Below are 22,972 nucleotides of genomic sequence, written 5' to 3'. Positions count from 1 at the left end.
GCCCATTAAAGTGATTTTTTATGATCCACTAGTGGGCTTTGAATCACAGTATGAAAAATTTTGCCTTCGATTGAAGGTATCAGCTAAGTTTTCCTAAGGCACTCATCACAATCTGTTGTGGGAAATTAGTCTGCTGTTTTGAAAGAAGAGAAGGAGTGTAAGAAGAGAAGAAAGGTGAAGATGATGGGTTTTGCCCAGTAGGGCTGTTAGGCTGCCCAGGGGTGAGGGTGGGGGCAGTGAGTGTCCCAGGAGTGGAGGAGGCAGCGGCAAGGCAGCTGGGGGCAGGGCAGGTTATACAGGCTGCGTTCCCTAAGACTGGATGGTCTTAGAGTTCTAACGGGTCTTTGAATTCATTTAGTCTGACTTCCCACCCATTCTAGGAATGAAAAAGATATTTTCTCTGCATTTATACTTTATTTTTCTGAGAGGCGCAGGGATGCTCTAAAAATGGTTATTTCAGAAGGAAACCACCTACTCTTCTCGTTATCTTTTGTGTCACTGGTACTCCCGCATTTTTTGGTTTCACAGGGCCTCACTCTGTTGCACAGGCTGGAGTGCAGTGGAGCGGTCATGGCTCACTGCAGTCTCAACTCTGGCTCAAGCCATCCTCCCACCTCAGCCTCTCCAGTAGCTGGGGCCACAGATGTGCACCACAGGTGGCTAATTTTTCTTTTTTTCTTTTTTTCTTTTTTTTTTTTTTTTTTTTTTTTTTGGCAGACGCGGTCTCGCTATGTTGCTTAGGCTGGTCTCAGACTCCTGGCCTCAAGCAATCTTCCCGCCTGGGCCTCTCAAAGGCTGGGATTCCAGGCGTGAGCCACTGTGCTGGCCCTGTGACATGTTTTTATGGATAAAATAGATCAATTTAATTCTCAACTTTAAGTAACTTCGCAACTACAGGAGGCAGCTGCCAGCAACCGTATTTTTCTCATGGTAATTACAGTTTGTAAGCACTGTCCATGTGTGTGCCCCCTTATATTTAACCGCCAGAGAAACTGCGTGGAAATCCCGGTAGGCTAGGGAGTGTGGTGGTGCCCAAGTGCCCCGCGCCACTGAGCCTTGCTGTGTCTCCACAGGCCTCGGCAAGACGCGCAGGAAGACCAGCGCGCGGGATGCGTCCCCCACGCCCAGCACGGACGCCGAGTACCCCGCCAATGGCAGCGGCGCCGACCGCATCTACGACCTCAACATCCCGGCCTTCGTCAAGTTCGCCTATGTGGCCGAGCGGGAGGATGAGTTGTCCCTGGTGAAGGGGTCGCGCGTCACCGTCATGGAGAAGTGCAGCGACGGTTGGTGGCGGGGCAGCTACAACGGGCAGATCGGCTGGTTCCCCTCCAACTACGTCTTGGAGGAGGTGGACGAGGCGGCTGCGGAGTCCCCAAGCTTCCTGAGCCTGCGCAAGGGCGCCTCGCTGAGCAATGGCCAGGGCTCCCGCGTGCTGCATGTGGTCCAGACGCTGTACCCCTTCAGCTCAGTCACCGAGGAGGAGCTCAACTTCGAGAAGGGGGAGACCATGGAGGTGATTGAGAAGCCCGAGAACGACCCCGAGTGGTGGAAATGCAAAAATGCCCGGGGGCAGGTGGGCCTCGTCCCCAAAAACTACGTGGTGGTCCTCAGTGACGGGCCTGCCCTGCACCCTGCGCACGCCCCACAGATAAGCTACACCGGGCCCTCGTCCAGCGGGCGCTTCGCGGGCAGAGAGTGGTACTACGGGAACGTGACGCGGCACCAGGCCGAGTGCGCCCTCAACGAGCGGGGCGTGGAGGGCGACTTTCTCATTAGGGACAGCGAGTCCTCGGTAAGTGCGCTGCGCCCACGGCTCCGGCTGCAGGCAGTAAATGCGCCTTGCGCAGTGGGTCTGTGTGCCACGCCCTTTTCACATTGTGTGAGTACACTAGAAAGAGCGGGAGACGCAGATGAATGCAATTTAGTATAATGTTTGCTACTCCGTGATTTACTTGCATCTGTTTTGGGGATAGTGGGTGTCCATTTCTGGAGGTGGGAGATTAACTAAAAAAATGTTTTTAGCTCACAAAGGTGGTTCTGCTTCTCTCCCAAGATTCCCCCTCTTGTATTTCACAGGCTCAAACATCATTTTCTCTCCTGGTTGCCCATTCTGTGTACGTAGAAGGCCCGAGTGATTTACTTTGTTTCTATTCGGTCTGTGTCCCAGAGAAAGCATTCTTTGCAAGACTGATGGCTGGTTTCTGACACCGCCTTTTGTTGTTTGCTTGCTTTCTCTTTGTAAACCATATAGTCCCAAGGTCATTGCCACGGCAAGCAGCGCCACTGAGTTCATCTCTCAAAAGCTTTTAAAGCACTTACGAGATAAATTGAAAAGAAAACAGGGGTTCTTGGGAGAGATGAGTTTTGTTTGTGTGCAGTGAGTCGGAGATATGAGGCCACTCGACTGGGGCAGCAGACCCAGTTCCAGCGGTGGGCAGGCTGGGGGCGGTGAGTTTCAGGCATGGGGTCAAGCCTGCATCCCAGAAGGCAGGCTTTTCGTGTGTGAAGGAAATACTCGACCAGTTTTGCAAACGTCTTTCCGAATACACCTTCTACAATCGAGAGACTTCCAAAACAAGCATTTAGGAGATAGAGTTTAATGTATTTGAATTGTATTGGTTGTAGGAGGCTTCAATTTCATTTTTAAATGCACGCTATAAGACTAGTAAGTATGTACTACCTGCTGCCACTGCTGTCCTCTGAAAAGATTACTGGCACAATGAATAAGTGCTCATTCAAGGGTCCTGTTGACTGATCAGAGAGGCATTCAAAGCCCTCCAGAGAGAGGCGACTGGGATGTGCTCCTCTTTGAGGACGGAGCATCGTGGTGGTGGAAACTGGACTCCTTTATGGTGTCATCAATTTTGCGGAGCCTTACATGTGCTTGGGCGGGAATGCCAGGCTGAAAGCTAACTTCATCTGAAATCTGAACTCTGAGATTTATCAAGTCACCAGAGTTTATCATTCCTGGCAAGACATCACATTGAATTGTTCTCACGTGACGAGAGCTCTGTGCACCACTTCCTTTAGATCGTGTTTGAAGCCTTAAGCAAATTAAGGACAGCAGCGCTTTTAACTCAATCGAGCAGAAACTTAGAGAAAGCACTGGAAAACCAGTTACAATATTAAGTGCTTGGTCCAGAGTCCTTAAGGGCTAAGTATAATGCACAAAATATGATCTTGGCTTAAAATTTTTTGAGTTTGAGGAGACTTCTCAGAAGGAAGTCCTGCAGTGTGGAGACATTGGTCCCAGTCATTATTCTTTCTGCCTAAGATTTGGGGAAAAGAGGAAAGACTTTAGAGGGTAGATGAAAAAGGTGTTCTCCGGGGTTGCTGGCCTTAGGGAGGACCTATGGCTTTTCTGTGGAACATGCACAGGTGGTCATTGCTGTCTGAATTCAGGGACCAGGTCCCTTTGGATAAGGAGGAATGCATGCATTGTCTGGGTTTCATCTCAGAACTCTGCACCCCACTGTCTCAGTTGTCTTGTACTGTTAGAGAATGAGCTAACTTTTTCTAAAGAACTAAAGCACGAATTGTTTGTATTTCCTTTTAACAGTTATTTAATGGGGGCCTTTCAGGGTTTTTTGCATTCTCTCCTAACTTAGAAAGTCAAGGAACAACATATATGATTCTAGGAATATAGGGTGGAAAGAGCCTTACTGGGACTTGCATCGGCTCTGCACACATAGCAGCACCGTCTTCATCTGAGGCTCCACGTGGCCTGATGCTGTGCAGGGCAGCTTGTCCTGATGGATCTTGCCGTGACACGGGCCATTTTCAGCTGTTAGTGTGCATGCCTTGTTCCATGGGGATTCTGCAAGAGCCCTGAGGTGTGTGTGGCTTCTTTTCTCCTGACAGCAGAACCATGCCAGGTTTGCTGTATTTCCTGTTCATAACCAAGGCGTTCTCAGCTGTCATCTGTGACTACCGGGGACCTGTCCTGGCGGACAAGTGGACAAGTCCTTTGCTTGTTTTTTTCCCACCATCCACTGCCTCCCCCCATCCCCATGTGTTTTCCTGCTCATTTTGGCATTTCTCAGGTTAGAGCTGGCTTTCACAGCCACCAATAGGCCACCAAGAGCCCTTAGGTTCATGATCTGACATAATTCCTTCGCAGCATGCCAGGATGGAAAGGTTTCTGAGGGGTTCAGCCTCCCTGCAGGACTCAGTCAGGCATCTTTATTTAATTTCCTTTTTTTCTTGCAATCTTTGGGCCTGGGCCTTTAATTGAGGTTATCACATGAGGCCTGGCTTCTGGATAAGCACAGCTGGTTTTTTTGGAATGGATCTTCAATAAAATATCCTGAGTGATTGCAGTGTAAATGAGCTAGACCCTTGCTTGACGATATTGAGAGGTGCGTATTTCAGGGAAGACAAACATTGCCACATGCTACGCTATCCACTATCAGTAAGTGCTGGGTATTTCAGAAGTATCTGTTGGATATGTTAGATGAATCAGTGAACCAACAAACGAACGAACCTGTTGGACCCTCTTTCCTGTCCTGAACTTCAGTACCTACTGCTTGTCCTTCCGTTTCTTCCTCCTCCCTCGCTCTCCTCTCTCATCTACAATTGTCATTTATCCTTAGCAGCTAAAGGTGATGCATTGTTGTTGCTTATTCTCCATATTTCGTTATCATACCTTCACCTGTGAGCCATACCTGCTTAAATCCAGAAAACTCAGAAATCCTACTCACCCTGTGTGTGTCCATTATAAATCCTTTTGTATTACATTTTGTCCACATTGATTCTGTGGATGTGGCTAGAAAGCTGTACTTAAAATGAACAGTAACCCTTTACTGGGTTTCTGGTAAACTGTACAAGTTGTCAATATTTTATTTTCTTAATTGCTGCATCTCCCATCCTTGTAAAGCTTGTTCAGAAAATGACAGATCACAACTAGGATATGGTTGGAAAAGGTCCAGAGCTGGCCTGGGTGACTTGCTGGACAGCATCAGCCACAAGTGCGGGAGGCCATTTTCCCCTGTAAGATTTTAGATCCCGAAGATATCATGTATTTATTATGTCCTGCAATAGTATTAGATACTAATATTTTTTGTCATACAGTACTTTTTTTCCAGTAGAGAAAAACTGTCTCGCTAAGGATAATTTAATGCACATATTTGTTTCATTTCTCTTTTTTAAAATATATGAAAAGTATTTGGCTAGGAAGTAAAATAGAATAGCTCCTTTCTGTATTTTTTAAGTTATAATATTTCTTATAGAAATTATAACTTTTACCCAAAACTCTATTTTCAGGCAATTTCATCATTCCATTTCTCTAAATAATGATTCTCTAACTGTATGTAGTGTGTATCAGAATTGCCTTGAAGCTTGTTAAAACAAATTGCTGGGTCCTACCTGAAATGGTACTGATTCAGGAGGTCTGGGGCCCAAGAATTTGCATTTCTATTAATAGCATGTTTCTTGGTGGTGATGCTGCTGCTTTTGGGACCACACTTTGAAAACCCTTGATCCCTATGATGCATTCCTAGTGGTTTTATATATTCTCGCAGCTGTTATTAAAACCATTTCTGCGTAATACTACATTTCAAAGAATTATAAAAATATTGTCATAAAGCTGAACTTCATTTAGAACTGAAGCTTTTGTTGAGTGGGATTTATCTCTTGAAGTGTATTTCTGTTGAGTTTTTTGGGGGGCTTTTTTGTGTTTTTGTTTGTTTGTTTTTTACTGTTTAGAGTTTGAAAATAAACGTGCTGTATTTGCTGTGTTTCTGCTGATGAATTAGGAGGAGGTAGATTGTCAGAGCAATGTGAAAGCTGCTTCCAGGGTTTCATGGTTAGGCTCCGTGATCCATGATGTTTCTTCATAAATGAGTTGATGTTAAGATGACTTAACCTTAGGTTGCTGTGAGCAGTGCCTGTAGGCATCTTTCCAGTTTCAAAGATAACAAGTTATTTTTAATTGCCAGGCTATTTGCCCAGTACCAAATGGAAGTTTTAAGCCTGGATTGTTGTAATAGTTCTAATTTTAAGCATATTTAACTCTTGAAGATGGAAAGGCCTGCAAGATCATGCAGTACAGGCTGTTATCTGGAAGTTTAGTGCTCATCACCTGATTCTGATTCTCAAATGGGCCAGAGCCCTTGAAGACTCTGCCTTCTCACTCTGGCTGGCTCTTCAATGCTGACCTTTAAAACAGACAACATCCAGCATCACCAGCAAACTTGCTAGAATGCAGATTGCCCCAGCTTGCTGACTTCGAATCTCTGGGGTAGGGCTCTGCAACCTTGGTTTGAAGAAGCCCTCTGAGTCCTTTTTTTGTTCCAAATCCTGAGAACCTATGAACTCCTGAATAATTCTGATGCTCCAATTTGAGAACCACTGCGTTGTGGAGTATGCACTTGATTCCAGACCTTTTGCATACTGTTGTGTAATATGGTAAAATTCTGACTTAAATTATCACTCAGTCACATCAGGTATGACACTATGGAAAGACAAAGAATAACAAGGACAATATTCTACAGGTCTATATGGTGAGGTATTACATGTGACTTTAGGAAATACATTTGGGGATAGGGAGGGCTAAACACACACATGCATACTAACTGGAAAGTGGACAGGGAACGCTCCATTTGCCTAGATTAGGTAGATGGGACTTGGACAGCTGCTCTGTAGTTGATGATTGACTTTTCATTTATGTAAATAAGATTACTTCCAAAGTTAATGAGATGAATATTTGAACATGTCAGTGTGGATTGGCTTCAGGCCTGTGGAGTAAATATTTTATAGAGTGAACATTGATAGGAGAATAGGAAAAGCTGGTGAGACTCTTCACACTTGGGGCAAGGAAGAGATAATCTGATGTAAAAACAAAGAACATAGGGTCAACTGACAGCTAGCAGCATAAGTATAGGCAGGAGTAATTTTTATTAAAAGAAGGCTACCTTAGACAACTAGGGCAGGTGACCAAATAGAATGGTAAAACTGAAAGGCAGTTTTTCTGAGATAAAAACAGAGAAACTATTAATCAGTGGATCACGATTTGCCTCTAACCCATTTGTTCTCACTTTTGGGAGGTAAATGAACCACTTCTGTGGACAGAAGAGTGCCTTCTGTAAAGAAGTAAAAGGGGAAAAACATGTCTTTACCAAAAGAAAAGAATGATACAACTTGTGATAAGAAACCAACAGGGTGACCTCTCTCTGGGGGTAGAAGGAGATGTGCAGATTATTGATGCTTGGAGACTTCGGGGTGGCTGGAGATCAGTCCAGGGTCTGTGTGGAAGGCCTGGTGAATCACACAAAGGGCATTTCTACCCTCATCATTTCATAAAGTCCAAAGTGAAAGATAAGGAGAAGTTTTAAGGTTTAAAGAACCAAAAGTACCTGGAGCAAGGCCCCTCCCTCCCGTTTCCTCATGACTATTGTGCTTAGAAGAAAATCGCATTAATACATAAGCTTTCAGGAATGGAGGAGGAAATAAAGGATATTAAAGTCTGTCCTCAGCATTCATTTTTTTCCTTCTATGAGAAAACAATGATTAAATCTTGAGAGAGGGAGAGGCGTATCTGATCAGGACATCTGTTTTATAAAACTGCAAAGGTGCTTTTCAGCAAGTATTTGAGGCAATGGATCAAGCTGGCAAAGCCATAGAGATGGGATCAAAGAGTGTGCTCTCTACTGTTCTTTTCTGAAAGTACCCACTTATCGCAAGCACAAATTGCAAAGAGATGAGGTGTAAGAATTACCTAAAGGAATGAATAATGGAAGAGGTAGTCAAAATTAGAAATTTTTAAGTCTGCACGTTTGTTGAACACCAGATACTCTGAGCCCGGTGTGGGGATGTGGAGTTAAATAGGGTTCTTGCACTTATTTGTATTCAAACACAGAATCTAAAGCCTAAACAAAAGTAATGATGATAGAGGCCCCGAGAGAGGTTGGTTTTCCGCCAATCTATTAATTGTCCTTAGATTCCACTTGGAAAATGACTTTCTGAAAAGAAGGGTCGAATGAATGGGTTGTACTAATTGTTCATTCTCCAGAACCATTGATTCAAAAACTATGAGAATGGAAAAATCATTCCTTATAAGGAGTACTCATAGAAGGACATAACAGGAAGAAGTGGTCTGATGTTTGAAAATTTGAAGAATTTGCCCAGTAGTCAGCACAGAGAAATTACTATATACCAAGTAAGTACAGTGTTTGGAGATGGAAAGTGTAGGAAATGCGGACAGTGGGAGGTAGCACAAAGGTGGCAATTAAAGAGGAGAAATCAAAGGGGAGATGTTTCAAAACCCAGGGACTGAGTCTACTTAGATTTTAGTCCAATCATAGAAAATTTTAATGAGTGTCCTGTCCATCTATGATGGCTTAAAAAGATGTCCATAAATTCTTTGGTACTCTTTGCTTCAGAAGGTGGAGCCTGACCCTCTTCCCTTGAGCATGGGCTGCACTGAGCAACTCACTTCTAATGACCAAGATGTGGCAGAAGCAATGGAGGGCAGCTTCCGAGATGGGCATTGTGGCTGCCTCTTTGCTCTCTCTTGGGTCACTTGATCTAGGGTGAGCCAGCTGTCATGTTGAGAGTACATTCAGGCAGCCCTACAGAGCCCCCTGGGGGTTCATGTGAGCGCACTGCCTTGGAAGTAGAGCCTGCATCCCCAGTCGAGCCTTCAGATGACTGCAGCCTCAGCCAGCATCTTGACTGCATGTTTCAAAAATGTGTTAAGATTCTCTGACAAGCTTAAATGTAGAGTACTCTACCATACTATCAGTACTCTAGTACTTGTTGAGGAGCAAGTGTGGCATGGTCCTTTTTCATCTGATTTCTTGAAATCTGTTCTAGAAAGCCAACCGTGGAAGGACTGCAACAGATGAGAACAGGACTGAGGGAGTTGCTTTCATGGGAATCATTCCCTGGCTCCCTCTGGAGGCAGAGTTGTTTTGGGTCAGGAGTAACTCCATCTCCATCAGATGCAGGGACTGGTGGCTCACTTTGAAAGGAAGAGACCATACAGCAGTGTCCCAGCTGTCCCTTCAGGGGAAATTCCCTATGAGAGATGTCTGGAGCAGAGCCAGAGTCCTCAGGACAGAATTGGAAAAGTATCCACAGACTGGAGCTCCCTCCATCATGGGCTGCTTTGCCCATAAATGGCATTCCCATCTTTTTCTGGTGACCAAACATTTGTTGGTGGCTCCAATACTGCTGATGTTTGTTCCAGATTTTCTTTCTTCCAGTTCTCAAACTGCATCAGAGTCCCCTGAAGGGCTTATTAAAACACACGGTGCTGGAGGTTAAAACACAGATGGCTGGGCTCCACCCCAGAATTTCTGCTGCAGCAGGGTTGAGGCAGAGCCTGAGAATTTGCATTTCTTTTTTTTTTTTTTATTTAATTATTTTGAGATAGGGTCTCACTCTGTCATCTAGGCTGGAGTGCAGTGGCCCTATCATACCTCACTGTTGCCTTGACCTCCCGGGCTCAAATGATCCTCCCACCCTGGCCTCCCAAGTAGCTGGGACCACAGGTGTGCATCACCACACCTGGCTAATTATTTTAAATTTTATGTAGAGATAGGGTCCCACTGTGTTGCCCAGGCTGATCTCAAAGTCCTGGCCTCAAGTAATCCTGCCACCATGGCGTCCCAAAGGGCAGGGATTACAGGTGTGAGCTGCCATGGCTGGCCCTTGAGAATATGCTTCCTAACCAGTTCTCAGAGGATGCTCATGCTGCTGGTCTTGAGAGCACACTTGGAGAACATCTTAAGTAGTTCATCTTCACACGTCACTTAGAGGTGTTCAGTGGTCACATGTAACGGTGTATGTTAGTATACAGATTGTTCTTTTTCAGATTTCCTACAGAAAATCTACTTAGTTTAAATTAAAGAACACTCCCCAACTTTTAGCACTCCTGCTTGGCATAAATTGGTTCTACATCCTTAACTTTTAAAGGTTTCTGCTCAGGAGCCCACGAAATTAAAAATTACCTCTTCTGCTGCGAAAATTTTATTGCTGCAACTCATGCATGCATACAGGCACACACACACCATGATGTTAAATTAAGGAGCTTGAATTAAAAGCAAATTTCCTGTATGTAGAAAGTCATCTGTTGATCATTTGGCTTAATTAAAATTGGGTGTATCTTACATTTACCATGATTCACTCCCATACTGCCTCCACTAAAAATGATGCCACATTATCTCTAAATTGAGCCTGGCTTATAGTAAACTCTATAAGTGAGACTGCCCTTCATCTTTTCCTAAACATACAACTTCTAGTACAGAATATTAATCATCTATAGGCTGAGGCCTAATCTGAGATTAACCTTCTGGTTTCTTCTGGAGTTTCATCCAGGAGTATGCCCTGGGCCTCACATGGGGATGAGATGGGGCTTTTCCCCTCAAAGGTTTGTTCTTATTTGGTCTATTTGAGACAGAGGCATGCATAAATACAAACTATACTTACAATTGTTCCTTTCATTCTTTTCTGTTAACAGCTATGGCTGGTGGGTGAGCCCAGCTGCCTTGCACAATTTGAGTCTTCTCAGACACTCATTCCCCTGAGTTGTCATTGGTATAAATGGAGTGATTCCTTGTTTTGCAAGGGTTGCACACTTCTTATCAAACATTTATTTGGGCTTTTGTGAACTCTGTAATAGACAATGGCCTAGTCCTTTGTTAACTGTCTGGAGGTCCTGCTGGGAGGTCGCAGAGCAGGGCTGAGCTGCTGGACCCTCAGAGCAGGAAGTTTCTGGGCTTTGAGAAAAGCAGAAAACTGGTCTGGGAATTCCATGAAGAATTTCGGATGTTAGGCTGTGGTCCTGCCACTGGCCAGGCATGTCCGAGGTACCAGCCCTGCCTCGGAGAGCACAGGCTCAGCTCCACATTGTCCAGAGGGCTCTCCTGCCCCCACACGCATTTATACATTCACACAGATGAACTCACACGCTACGCATACTCTCACATACTCTCAATACTCACATACTCCCTCTCACATCTGCGCACGCTCACACACTCTCACACACTTAGAGCTGTGGTATCTCATGCTCCTCTTTCATGCAACTCTGTTTTTTTTGTTTGTTTTCTTTTTTTTTTTTTCCCATAGAACTTACTGCCCTGTGCAGCCATCTGTACACCTCTATTCATCTGTTCCCCACACCAGATTGTCACAGAGCATATGTCCTGCATGCACACACATGTATCCAGGGCACCGCCTGCCTGGCATGTGTTAGTAACTAATTGTTATTCATTTAATGAATTGATCAAAACTTGATATTTTTGTACAAAGAACATTTATCATTCAGTATCTTCTTTCCTGCATGTTTTTCAGCAAATGAGATAAAAGACCAATTTTTTTTTTTTTTTTTGAGATAGAGTTTTCGCTCTTGTTGCCCAGACCAGAGTGCAGTGGCGTGATCTCAGCTTACAACTTCCACCTCCCAGGTTCAAGCGATTCTCCTGCCTCAGCCTCCCAAGTAGCTGGGATTACAGGCACACCACCACCATGCCTGGCTAATTTTGTATTTTTTAGCAGAGATGAGGTTTCACCATGTTGGCCAGGCTGGTCTCAAAGTCCTGACCACTGGTGATCCACCTGCCTCGGCCTCCCAAAGTGCTGAGATTACAGGCGTGAGCTACTCCACCTGGCCAATAAAAGACACATTTTAATTAAAATAATGACATGTTTCTAAAATATTCTGAAATATAAGGCACATCACAGAATTTAAATATTTTTCAATAAAATCTGTAATCAAACCATAGTTCAGCTTCCTCTGGGATATTGTGAACTATGTTTAAAATGCGACCGGAATTTTCCACTGCTGTTCATATTTTTAAATGCTTAGAATTAGAAAAATTAGCCAGGCATGGTGGCACATCGGGAGGCTGAGGCAGGAGAATCTGCTTGAACCTGGGAGGCGGAGGTTGCAGTGAGCCAAGATCACACCATTGCACTCTAGCCTGGGCAACAAAAGCAAAACTGCGTCTCAAAAAAAACAAGAATTAGAAAAATTTTGATGTCTTAATTTCTAATAGGGTTAGACATCAGAAGTAGTAAAATTTCTAGCTACTGCCTGCATGCAAACCACTCTTAATAAATTCCCAGTTTATCAAAAAATAGTTTGGGAAATGAAAAACAGCAAATTTCTTGAGCAGTCAGGGCAACACTGTATATTCCATAGTGAAGTGCTGTATATTCCATAATGAGTTTGCACTTTTCAAATAACTAAAACGCATTTAGCACTGAAACTGGGCTAAGCAGAATTTATTTTTTCTTTGGTTCAGAATTTCAGAATCGTGGACTGCCTCCAGGTCTTTCTGAACATCAGATGCCATTCTAGATATAAAACAGAGACCCGGCTGGGCGTGGTGGCTCATGCCTGTAATCCCAGCAATTTGGAAGGCTGAGGCTGGGAGGGGGGTGGGGATCACCTGAGGTCAGAAGTTCAAGACCAGCCTGGCCAACATGGTGAAACCCTGTCTCTACTAAAAATACAAATATTAGCTGGGCGTGGTGGCAGGTTCCTGTAATCCCAGCTACTCGGGAGGCCGAGACAGGAGAATCGCTTGAACCCGTGAGGCAGAGGTTGCAGTGAGCCGAGATTGGGCCACTACACTACAGCCTGGGCAAAAGAGTGAAACTCCATCTCAAAAAAAAAAAAAAAAAAAAGCAGAGACCCAGTGTTTGAGCAATGGGTGGTTTGGATTTAGACACACAAGAGATGTGGATGGATTTAGACACAGCTCCCCGCTGTGGCCCGGCTGTAACTGTGTTCTGTTTCCTCCCCAGCCCAGCGACTTCTCCGTGTCCCTTAAAGCGTCAGGGAAGAACAAACACTTCAAGGTGCAGCTCGTGGACAATGTCTACTGCATTGGGCAGCGGCGCTTCCACACCATGGACGAGCTGGTGGAACACTACAAAAAGGCGCCCATCTTCACCAGCGAGCACGGGGAGAAGCTCTACCTCGTCAGGGCCCTGCAGTGACGGCGCCCCGGCCCCACACTCGCCTCCCGGGCCCCACGGTGGAGCTGCCCGCCCGGCCTTGTGGCAGAGGCTCCTCCCGCGGGGACGGCCCCGACGGCTTCTCTGCGAGTCTCTCTTTATGTTCAGGTCGCTTGGTCGGTTTGTCTCCCATTTGCCATCCAGGCCTCACACCCACACTCGAGCCCACCCGGCCGGCCAGCTTTAGAGGAGGGGAGGAGCAGGGTGAGTTCACATTATTCCTTTTCCATCGGAAATGGCGCTCGTGCATTCAACTCGTTCCCGCTCATGGAACCCCTCTTTAAAAAGACGCAGGGCACCTGTGAGCGCAGGAGCGAGCCTAAGGCCACCCAGCGGCAGCGCCCGTGTCCTGGGCACTCAGCGTGCTGGGCAGAGCAGGTGCGATGGCCCCAGTCCTAGCAGCCCTCGCCCATGTCCTGTGCCCTTACATGGCTCCCGGACTGTGCAGGGAGCCGACACGTTTGCTGATAGCAATACTGGAACCACCGGGTGCGATGGCAGTGAGGAGACTGCCCAGTGCCTTTGGGGCTGTGCTTGCAATAAAGAAAGAATTTCCTGGAAAGGCAGTCTGCAAAAGAGGGAACCGGTGACTCAGAAAGACAGATGTTTTGGTAATTTACCCCAAATGTGCCATCCACATAGTGCTTTTTCCTCTTGCCCTTCGGCTTGTTTGAATCTCACAATTATGTATTTAATTCTCAAAGAAATATGTATCTGTAGCCGTTTGTTGACACTAATACAGATGATTAAGGAAAACAGCTGATCTTTGGGGAAGGGAGCTACCAACACTTTATACACACACACACGTGCACACACACACACACACACACTATATATATATATTATTTACAGGGAAATTTTTCAGGGTTTACAAAAGAGTATGTGATTGGTAGTAAGAGACACACAGAATGTTTATGAAGAAATTGCATTTTCTTTTTCCTTTACATTTGAACTTCTTTATAGTTTAAATATACAGTCTTGAGATGGCACATTCCTACGATTGAAGAAGGGGTCTTGAGATCCCCTAAACTTGCATACCCAGTTTTTTGGATATTGTAATAAAAAAAAGTATTATGACAAGGCTCTGTGTGTATTTATCTTTGGGAAAACTCAGACTCAATCATGGGAGAGTAATTACTGAAGCATTCACTCATTGCAGTGTGGAAATCATTTTTAGAGAAGAGCTTAACATTTATTACTTGTGTGTTTTCATTTTCTGCCCCCACATTTTTGTATATTGAAATAATGAGTTTTAATTAGTGAAACTCCAAGGGAACCCAGAATCTCAAGCTTGGTCTGAACTTTGCTCTTTGGAAAGTATTTGTTTAGAAATATGTTGCTGAACTCTTGGCAGCCAGCGCTCTCACACTGTGTGTCCCCCACGACTGACTCTCGATTTGTCCTCTTGATCGGGAGCATTTATATTGATGTGCCAGGCCCTGGGGGTGCAGAGTCACATGACTTGGCATTTGTGCCCTCCTAGGCCAATCACGTATCAAGCGCTCCCTCTGCACCATGCTCTGCGCCCCCATTTGTTCCTCATCACAGCCCCATGAGGTGGGACCTGCTATCGTCCCCATTTTATAGATGGGGAAAGTGAGGTCTACAGGCAGTGCACCCAACACGTGGCTGCTGCGTGGTGGAGCCAGGATGCACAGCCAAGGATCTGCACTAGCGCTGGACCCTTCCAACCGCAGCGTAGGAAGGTGTTCGGGAGAAGCGAGGTGTTGCACACTTACTCTGCCATGCGAGTTCCCTGTGAGGAAATTGTATCTTTTTGCTGCTGCCTTAGATTACAATAAATTAGAACTCTGGTGTCTTGTACCTGAGGTTGGTGGCACCCAGTCATTGTGAATAGACATTCAGGTGAGTGAGAGAGATCATTACATGAGACAGAATACATCCAGGGAAAAACCAGTTCCTCCAGACTCTTTCGGGTCTCACTAATGAGAATGACATTTTGACCTGATGCTGGAATCCCACTAAATATTGAGTGCCTGGACAGCTGAATGACTTTGATGTACACATAGCAATTCAGGTATAGCCGAGCAATTAAAGGACCAAAGACAGATGTACATTTTGGCTTCAGGAACTTACTTAAGGCTCATAGTTGTAGGTGACAGTTATTTTCAGTCTTGTCATGCTGGCTTGTGGGCGTCCTCGGTCTGCCTGCAGGAGGTCAAGATTAGTATTTTTATATTAAGGAACCGGCACCCCAGGATGTCAGATGGACCACTGGAGGGTGAATTGATAGTCCCGTGATGAGCCACTAGTCAGAGTGGGAGGTCCAGGCAGGGTCCCCACGTCGCTTGGAGTGTGGCCACTGATGCTCTGGCCAGGCGGGCCAATGCCATCAATCTTCCTGGACAGATCTTGTTTTGCTGTTCTGTTGCCTCTTTGCACAGACAGCAAGGGACAATAAAGGTTAGTCATTCTGTACTCAGGTAACTTTGCTCACTTGTTTGTATCTAAATATGCCTTTTAGGTAAACATCGTGCCATCCTGCTGGCACGTAACCACCAAGACCGTCACGTATGGTTTATGGCCCAGTGCCATTAAATGATGTTTCTTGTGAGCTACAACTGGCCAACTTTTTTCCCAAACTGCATCACAAATTAAAATCTTCTAGTCTTTATAATGGCTGAAACCAATGTTTCCAAATCATGTTCAGTGCTAGTTCAACTGTGTCTTGCTTTCTATGTGCTAACCAGTTTACAATCTACTTTTCTACAATTCCTACTGCTCAACATCAGAATACCAAAGTAATTTCTTAAGACCAAAGTTCAGAACTGAAAGGATAGAAAAGTTTGAAAGTATTATTTAAATCTTACATTTCAATAAACATGAGTCTGGTTTTGGCCTTTTCTTACTAGAATGCAGCACTGTTTATTGTTGGCATCTGTGTCATTGATGTGGTTATTTCGTTTCTAACGTCTTGCCACATGCTGGCTGCTCTCCTGAGGAGCGGCAATCCAGGCTTTGGTTACCTGTTTAAGCCAGGCACGATGGCAGTGCCTAGCTGTCCTTACCGGCCCTGGGACTTCAAGCAAATTACTCAGCATCTCTGAATGTGTTTGCTCCCGAGTCAAATGGGGCTGCCCTGTTGAGGGTGCTTGTGCAAGTGCTACCTAACAGTGACAGATGCCTTTGGGGGTGGCCTGCGTGTGTCAAGGGATCTACTCAACATTTTTCTCACTTGGAACTAACTCATTGGTGCCCTGTTAGCCAGGGGCTTCCTCAGGGACCCCCTGAAGAGCCGACTGCCTCAGACCGTCAGTGTGATCCTTCCCTAGCAGTCTTAGGGCCAATGCACCCCTGCTTCTTAAAGCTTAAGACTCCTCGAGTGTTGAAGAGGGGTTGCTTCAACAAACTGTTGAGCTGTCTTTCTTAAATTAGAAGCCCAAACCAAAAGCCACACTCAGCCATACTCAGCACTGGCCTTCTTACCTGCAGTGGTTGGTGAATTCACATCCCTAAAAATGATCCTCTTCAGGGTAGGAAGTATCTTTGTTTTCTCCTTAGGGGTTGGGAGTAGGGTGGGATGGTGGGAAAAAGAAGTCCATTAAATCAACCAGTATTCCACAAATGTTGGGATGTTCCCCGCAGGCTTCAAGTAGATGAGAGTAGAACCCAAAGTCAGGTCTAAACCCCCTCATGAGAACCTCCCGCTGGAACATTCTCAGCCCAAGTGACACAGTGCCTATTGAGCATTGGGCAAAAGTTCAGTAAGCCAACTAGTGTCCAGAAAACCTGTGTCCACCCCTACCCCCAGCAGACGGCATTCCCACTGCTGAGGAAGCCGGCCGTTCCTGAGTGTAGCCCACTTGGACCTCCAGCCATTAGGAAATGTGCTCCTTCTTGTGCTGTTCCTCAGACTCTGATTTGCAGGGCAACAGGGCAGTCATCTATTTTTTTTTTTTATAACTTGTAAGTTCAGGGGCACGTGTACAGGTTTGTTAGGTAGGTAAACTTGTGTCATAGGGATTTGTTGTACAGACTATTTTGTTCCCCAGGTACTAAGCCTACTACCAATTATTTTTTCTAATCCCCTTCCTCTTCCCAGCCTCCACCTTCCAGTAGGCCCCAGTGTGTGTGGTTCCCCTCTGTGTCCATGTATTCTCATCATTTAGCTCCCACTTACAAGTGAGAACATGCTGTCTATGGTTTTCTGTTCCTGCATTAGTTTGCTAAGGATAATGGCCTCCAGCTCCATCCATGTCCCTGCAAAGGACATGATCTTGTTCTTTCTTACGGCTGCATAGTATTCCGTGGTGTGTATGTACCACATTTTCTTTTTCCAGTCTACAATTGGTGGGCACTTAGGTTGATACCATGTCTTTGCTATTGTGAATAATGCTGCAATGAACATATGTGTGCATGTATCTTTATGATACAGCAATTTATATTCCTTTGGATATTTACCTGCTAATAAGATTGCTGGGTTAAATGGTAGTTCTGTTTTTAGGTCTTTGAGGAATCACCACACTGCTTTTTGCAATGATTGAACTAATTTACATTCCCACTAACAGTGTAAAAGTGTTCCTTTTTCTCTGTGACCTCACCAGCATCTGTTCTTTTTTGACTTTTTAATAGTAGCCATTCTGACTGGTGTGGGATGGTATCTCATTGTGGTTTTGGTTTGCATTTCTCTAATGACCAGTGATGTTGAGCTTTTTTTCATGTTTCTTGGCCACATGTATGTCTTATTTTGAAAAGTGTCTGTTCATGTCTTTTGCCCACTTTTTATTGAGGTGGGTTTTTTTCTTGTAAATTTGTTTAAGATCCTTATAGATACTGAATATTAGACCTTTGTCAGATGCAGAATTTGCGAAAATGTTCTGCCATTCTGTAGGTTGTCTGTTTACTCTGTGGATAGTTTCTTTCGCTGTGAAGAAGCTCTTTAGTTTACTTAGATCTCATTTGTCAACTTTTGCTTTAGTTGCAATTGCTTTTGGTATCTTTGTCATGAAATCCTTGCCTGTTCCTATGTCCAGAGTGGTATTGCCTAGGTTGTCTTCCAGAGTTTTTATGATTTTGGGTTTCACATGTTAAGTCTTTAATCCATCTTCAATTGATTTTTGTATATGGTGTAAGGAAGGGGTCCAGTTTCAATCTTCTTCACCAGCCAGCCGGTTATCCCAGCAGCATTTATTGAATAAGGAGTCCTTTCCCCATTGCTTGTCATTTGTCAACTTTGTCAAAAATCAGATGGTTGCATGTGTAGTGGCCTTATTCTTTGGCTCTCTATTCTGCTCCTCCATTGGTCTATATGTCTGTTATTTTTACCAGTACCATGCTGTTTTGGTTACTGTAGCCCTGTAGTATAGTTTGAAGTCAGGTAGCATGATGCCTCCAGCTTTCTTCTTTTTGCTTAGGATTGCCTTGGCTATTTCAGCTCTTTTTTGGTTCCATATGAATTTTAAAATTTTTTTTATAGTTCTGTAAAGAATGTCAATGGCAGTTTAATAGGAATAACACTGAATCTATAAATTGCTTTGGGCAGTATGGCCATTTTAACAATATTGATTCTTCCTATCCAGGAGCATGAATTTTTTTTCCATTTGTTGGTGTCATTTCTTTAAGCAGTGTTTTGCAGGTCTTCTTGTAGAGCTCTTTCACCTCCCTGGTTAGCTGTATTCCTAGGTATTTTATTCTTTTTGTGGCAATTGTGAATGGGATTCTGTTGCTGATTTGGCTCTTGGCTTGACTGTTGTTGGTGTGTAAGAATGCTAGTGATTTTTGTATGTTGACTTTATGGAAGTTGTTTATAAGCTGAAGGATCTTTGCAGAAGTTGTTTATCAGCTGAAGGAGCTTTTGGGCTGAGACTATGGGTTTTTCTAGATATGGGGTCATGTCATCTGCAAACAGGGATAGTTTGACTTCTCTCTTCCTATTTGGATGCCCTTTATTTCTTTCTCTTGCCTGACTGCTCTGGCCAGAACTTTCAATACTATGTTAAATAGGAGAGAGGGCATCTTTGTCTTGTGCTAGTTTCCAAGGGCAATGCTTCCAGCTTTTGCCCATTCAATATGATATAGGCTGTTGGTTTGTCATAGATCACTTATTTTGAGATATGTTCCCTCAATACCTCATTTATTGGGAGTTTTTAACATGAAGTTGTGTTAAATTTTATTGAAAGCCTTTTCTGCATCTATTGAGATAATTGTCTTTTGTCTTTAGTTCAGTTTATGTGATGAATCACATTTATTCATTTGCATATGTTGAACCAACCTTGCATCCCAGGGATAAAGCCTACTTGATCATGGTGGATAAGTTTTTTGATGTGCTGTTGGATTTGGTTTGCCTGTATTTTGTTGAGGATTTTTGTGTCAATATTTATCAAGGATACTGGCCTAAAGTTTGCTTTTTTTGTTGTGTCTCTGCCAGGTTTTGGTATCAGGGTGATGCTGGCCTTATAGATGAGTTAGGAGTCCCTCCTACTCAATTTTTTAGAATGGTTTCAGTAGGAATGGGTACCAGCTCTTCTGTGTATGTCTGGTAGAATTCAGCTGTGAATCCATCTGGTCCTGGGCTTTTTTTGTTAGGTAGGCTTCCTGATTCAATTTCAGAGCTCATTATTGGTCTGTTCAGGGATCCAGTTTCTTCCCTTTGCAGTTTTGTGGGGTGTATGTGTCTAGGAATTTTTCCATTTCTTCCAGATTTTCTAGTTTATGTGCATAGAGGTATTAATAATATTCTCTGATGATTTGTATTTCTGTGGGGTCAGTGGCAGTATCCCCTTTGTCATTTCTAATTGTGTTTATTTGGATCTTCTCTCTTCTTTATTAGTCTAGTTAGCAGTCTATCTGCTTTATTAATTTTTTTTCAGGAAACCAACTCCTGGATTTGTTCATCTTTTGAATTTTTTTGTGTGTCTTTATCTCCTTCAGTTCAGCTCTGATCTTGGTTATTTCTTGTCATCTGCTAGCTTTGGGGTTGGTTTGCTCTTGGTTCTCTAGTTCTTTTAGTTGTGATATTAGGTTGTTAAATTAAGATCTTTCTAACTTGATGTGGGCATTTAGTGCTATAAATTTCCCTCACAACACTGTCTTCGCTGTGTCCCAGAGATTCTGGCATGTTGTATCTTTGTTCTTATTAGTTTCAGACAACTTTGTGATTTCTGCCTTAATTTCATTATCTACCCAAAAGTCATTCAGGAGCAGGTTATTCAATTTCTTTGTAATTATATGGTTTTCAGCAATTTCCTTAGTCTTGATCTTTAATATTATTGTGCTGTGGTCTAAGAAAGCGGTTGTTTTGATTTCAGTTCTTTTGCATTTGCTGAGGAGTATTTTGTGTCCAATTATGGGGCTGATTTTAAAATATGTCTCATGTGCAGATAAGAATGTATATTCTGTTGTTTTGAGGTAGAGAGTTCTGTAGATGTCTATCTGGTCCATTTGGTCCAATGTTGAGTTTGGGTCCTGAATATCGTTGCTAGTTTTCTTCCTTGATCTGCCTAATACTATCAGTAGGGTGTTGAAGTCTCCCACTATTATTGCATGGGAATCTAAGTCTCTTTGAAGGTCTCTAAGAACTTGCTTTATGAATCTGGGTGTCCTGTGTTGGGTACCTATATATTTAGGATAGTTACGTCTTCTTGTTGAATGGAACCCTTTACAATTATGTAATGCCCTTCTTTGTCTTTTTAAATTTTTGTTAAAGTCTGTTTTGTCTGAAATTAGGATTGCAACCCCTGCTTTTTTTGTTTTCCATTTGCTTGGTAGATTTTTCTCCATCTCTTTATTTTAAGCCTATGGGTGTCACTACATGTGAGATGGGTCTCTTGAATACAGCATACCAATGGGTCTTAGATTTTGTTTTGTTTTGTTTTGTTTTTTGTTTTTTTGTTTTTAATCCAGCTTGCCACTCTGTGCCTTTTATTTGGGGCATTTAGCCCATTTACATTCAAGGTTGGTATTGATATGTGTGGATTTGACCCTGCCATCATGATGTTAGCTGGTTATTAAGACTTGTTTGTGTGGTTGCTTTATAGAGTCACTGTTCTGTGTACGTCAGTGTATTTTTGTGTTGGCTGGTAACAGTCTTTCATATTTAGTGCTCCTTTCAAGATATCTTGTAAGGCGGGCCCAGTGGTAACAAACTCCCTCAGCATTTGCTTATCTGAAAAGGATCTTATTTCCCCTTCTCTTATGAAGCTTAATTTGGCTGGATATGAAATTCTTGGTTGAAGATTATGTTTCTTGAGGAACGTTGAATATAGGCCCCCAATCTCTTCTAGCTTGTAGAGTTTCTACTGAGAGGTCTGCTGTTAGCCTGATGGGATTCCCTTTGTAGGTGACTTGCCCTCTCCCTCTAGCTGACTTTAGCATTCTTTCTTGCATTTCAACCTTGGAAAATCTGATGATTACGTGTTGTGGGATTGATCTTATTTTGAAGTATCTTACTGGGGTTCTCTGCATTTCCTGAATTTGAATGTTGGCCTCTCTAGCTAGTTGAAGAAGATTCACTCCTGTGGCAGTGTTGGATGCATGCAGACATGCTTACTGACAGGGCAGGGAAGGCAAAACCTGCTGGCACACACACTCTGGCAAAGCAATGTTGGGGGTGGCTATGGGCCTTGGGGAAGCTGCTGTTGGGGGAGGAAGCAAGCAGGTTGCTGCATGGCCGTGGGGGACACCTCACTGGAATTCTCCACTAGTCAGCCATGGTGCACCAGTGCAGGATGTGGGCCCCCAAGGTAGCTGAGGCTTTCCTGCAAGTGGACTCAGCCAGGCTGGGGCCTCAGGAGAGGCCAGCAGACCAAGGGCGCTGAGGTCCAGACTGGCCCTGTCTGATGGGCAAGACAGCTCTGCAGAGTTCAGGTCTGACAGTTCCCAGAGGGCTAAAGTCTCCTATGAGAACAAGTCGAGCCTAGGTGGCTGGGCATCCCTGACCATGCTCCACTGCAGATGCTCCCACACCAAACCCTCTGGGCTCTGCATCAGTTGGCATGCCCCACTACCACTTCTCTAAGCAGCTCTCCCTGCAAACTCGAGTGTCCAGAGTGGTCGAAGGGTCTCCTGCCAGGATTCCAGGTGCCCGTGGTGAGAGCAGGTTGCTCCTTGTCAGTTCAATTCACCCATTACCCCAGAGTCACTGGGGGCCAGGAGTGAGTCCTGGTGTGCAGTAGCCCTTCCATTCAGGGTTCTCAACTTCCTCCCCATTCAGCTCAGCTTCTGTATCTTCCCTCCATGTACTCTCAGAGCCTTCCCTCTGAAGATCTGTTAGGACTGTGCCAGTGGTCTTGGTCCCTCAGTGGCAGCTGTTCCACCTGGCTGCATCTAGTTGGCCTTCTTGCCCCAAAAAATCTCTATCTACATTTTTAACATGCTGCTGGAAGATTCCAATGAGGTGGTTTGGACCTGCACTTTGGGTTCTAGTCTAGTCTACTTGAAACCTCTAGGGAAACACGTTGCTCTCAATGCATGCCATCTACAGCATGTCCTTCTCCTTGGGCCATATAGAATAGGGGTCCCTAACCCCTGGACCATGGACCACTACTGGTCCATGGCCTGTTAGGAACCAGGCTTCACAGCAGGAAGTGAGCAGCAGGCAAGCGAGTGAGCATTACTCCCTGAGCTCCGCCTCCTGTCAGATCCGTGGCAGCATTAGATTCTCATAGGAGTGCAAACCCTATTGTGAACTGTGCATACAAGGGACCTAGGTTGTGCACTCGTTATGAGAATGTAACTAATGCCTGATGATCTGAGGTGGAACAGTTTCATCCCCAAACCGTCACACACACACACGCACACACACAGGTTTGTGGAAAAGTTGTCTTCCACAAAGCCAATCCAGGTTGGGGACTACTGATATAGAAAGAAATGTCTGATCTTTAAGGCCCAGAGTGATTTTTTTTCTCTTTTGTTAACTGTCTTACTTGCCTTAACCTCCATCAGGTTTCCCACAGCACAGCTACTAGCCATACAAACTCACTGGAAAGACTCGTGCTGTTCTATCTTTGGCAGATCCTGCTACCTGACACTAAATGACTATTGAAGA

The 22,972-nt window shown here is 44.4% G+C and overlaps 1 protein-coding gene across 6 annotated transcripts in view; it reads left to right on the top strand.

Annotated features, from left to right (window-relative positions):
- NCK2 (NCK adaptor protein 2) overlaps window positions 1-14,046 on the top strand; it is a 150,850-nt gene extending 136,804 nt beyond the window's left edge. For 5 of the 6 annotated variants that reach the window (XM_054678688.1, XM_054678689.1, XM_016949220.4 and 2 more), the window contains 2 exons: window positions 1,074-1,795; window positions 12,754-14,046. In XM_054678688.1, the coding sequence (XP_054534663.1) occupies window positions 1,074-1,795; window positions 12,754-12,948 (917 nt within the window). In that variant the 3' untranslated portion in view covers window positions 12,949-14,046. The remainder of the gene's footprint in view (window positions 1-1,073; window positions 1,796-12,753) is intronic. The other variant, XM_016949223.4, reaches the window with a different exon arrangement.
- Window positions 14,047-22,972: the final 8,926 nt, after the last annotated feature.

This window comes from Pan troglodytes, chromosome 12 (assembly GCF_028858775.2).
Source record: "Pan troglodytes isolate AG18354 chromosome 12, NHGRI_mPanTro3-v2.0_pri, whole genome shotgun sequence".
Taxonomy (NCBI): Eukaryota; Metazoa; Chordata; class Mammalia; order Primates; family Hominidae; genus Pan; species Pan troglodytes.
The sequence above is the reverse complement of the archived record's forward strand: the minus strand, read 5'-3'. Positions and strand labels throughout refer to the sequence as shown.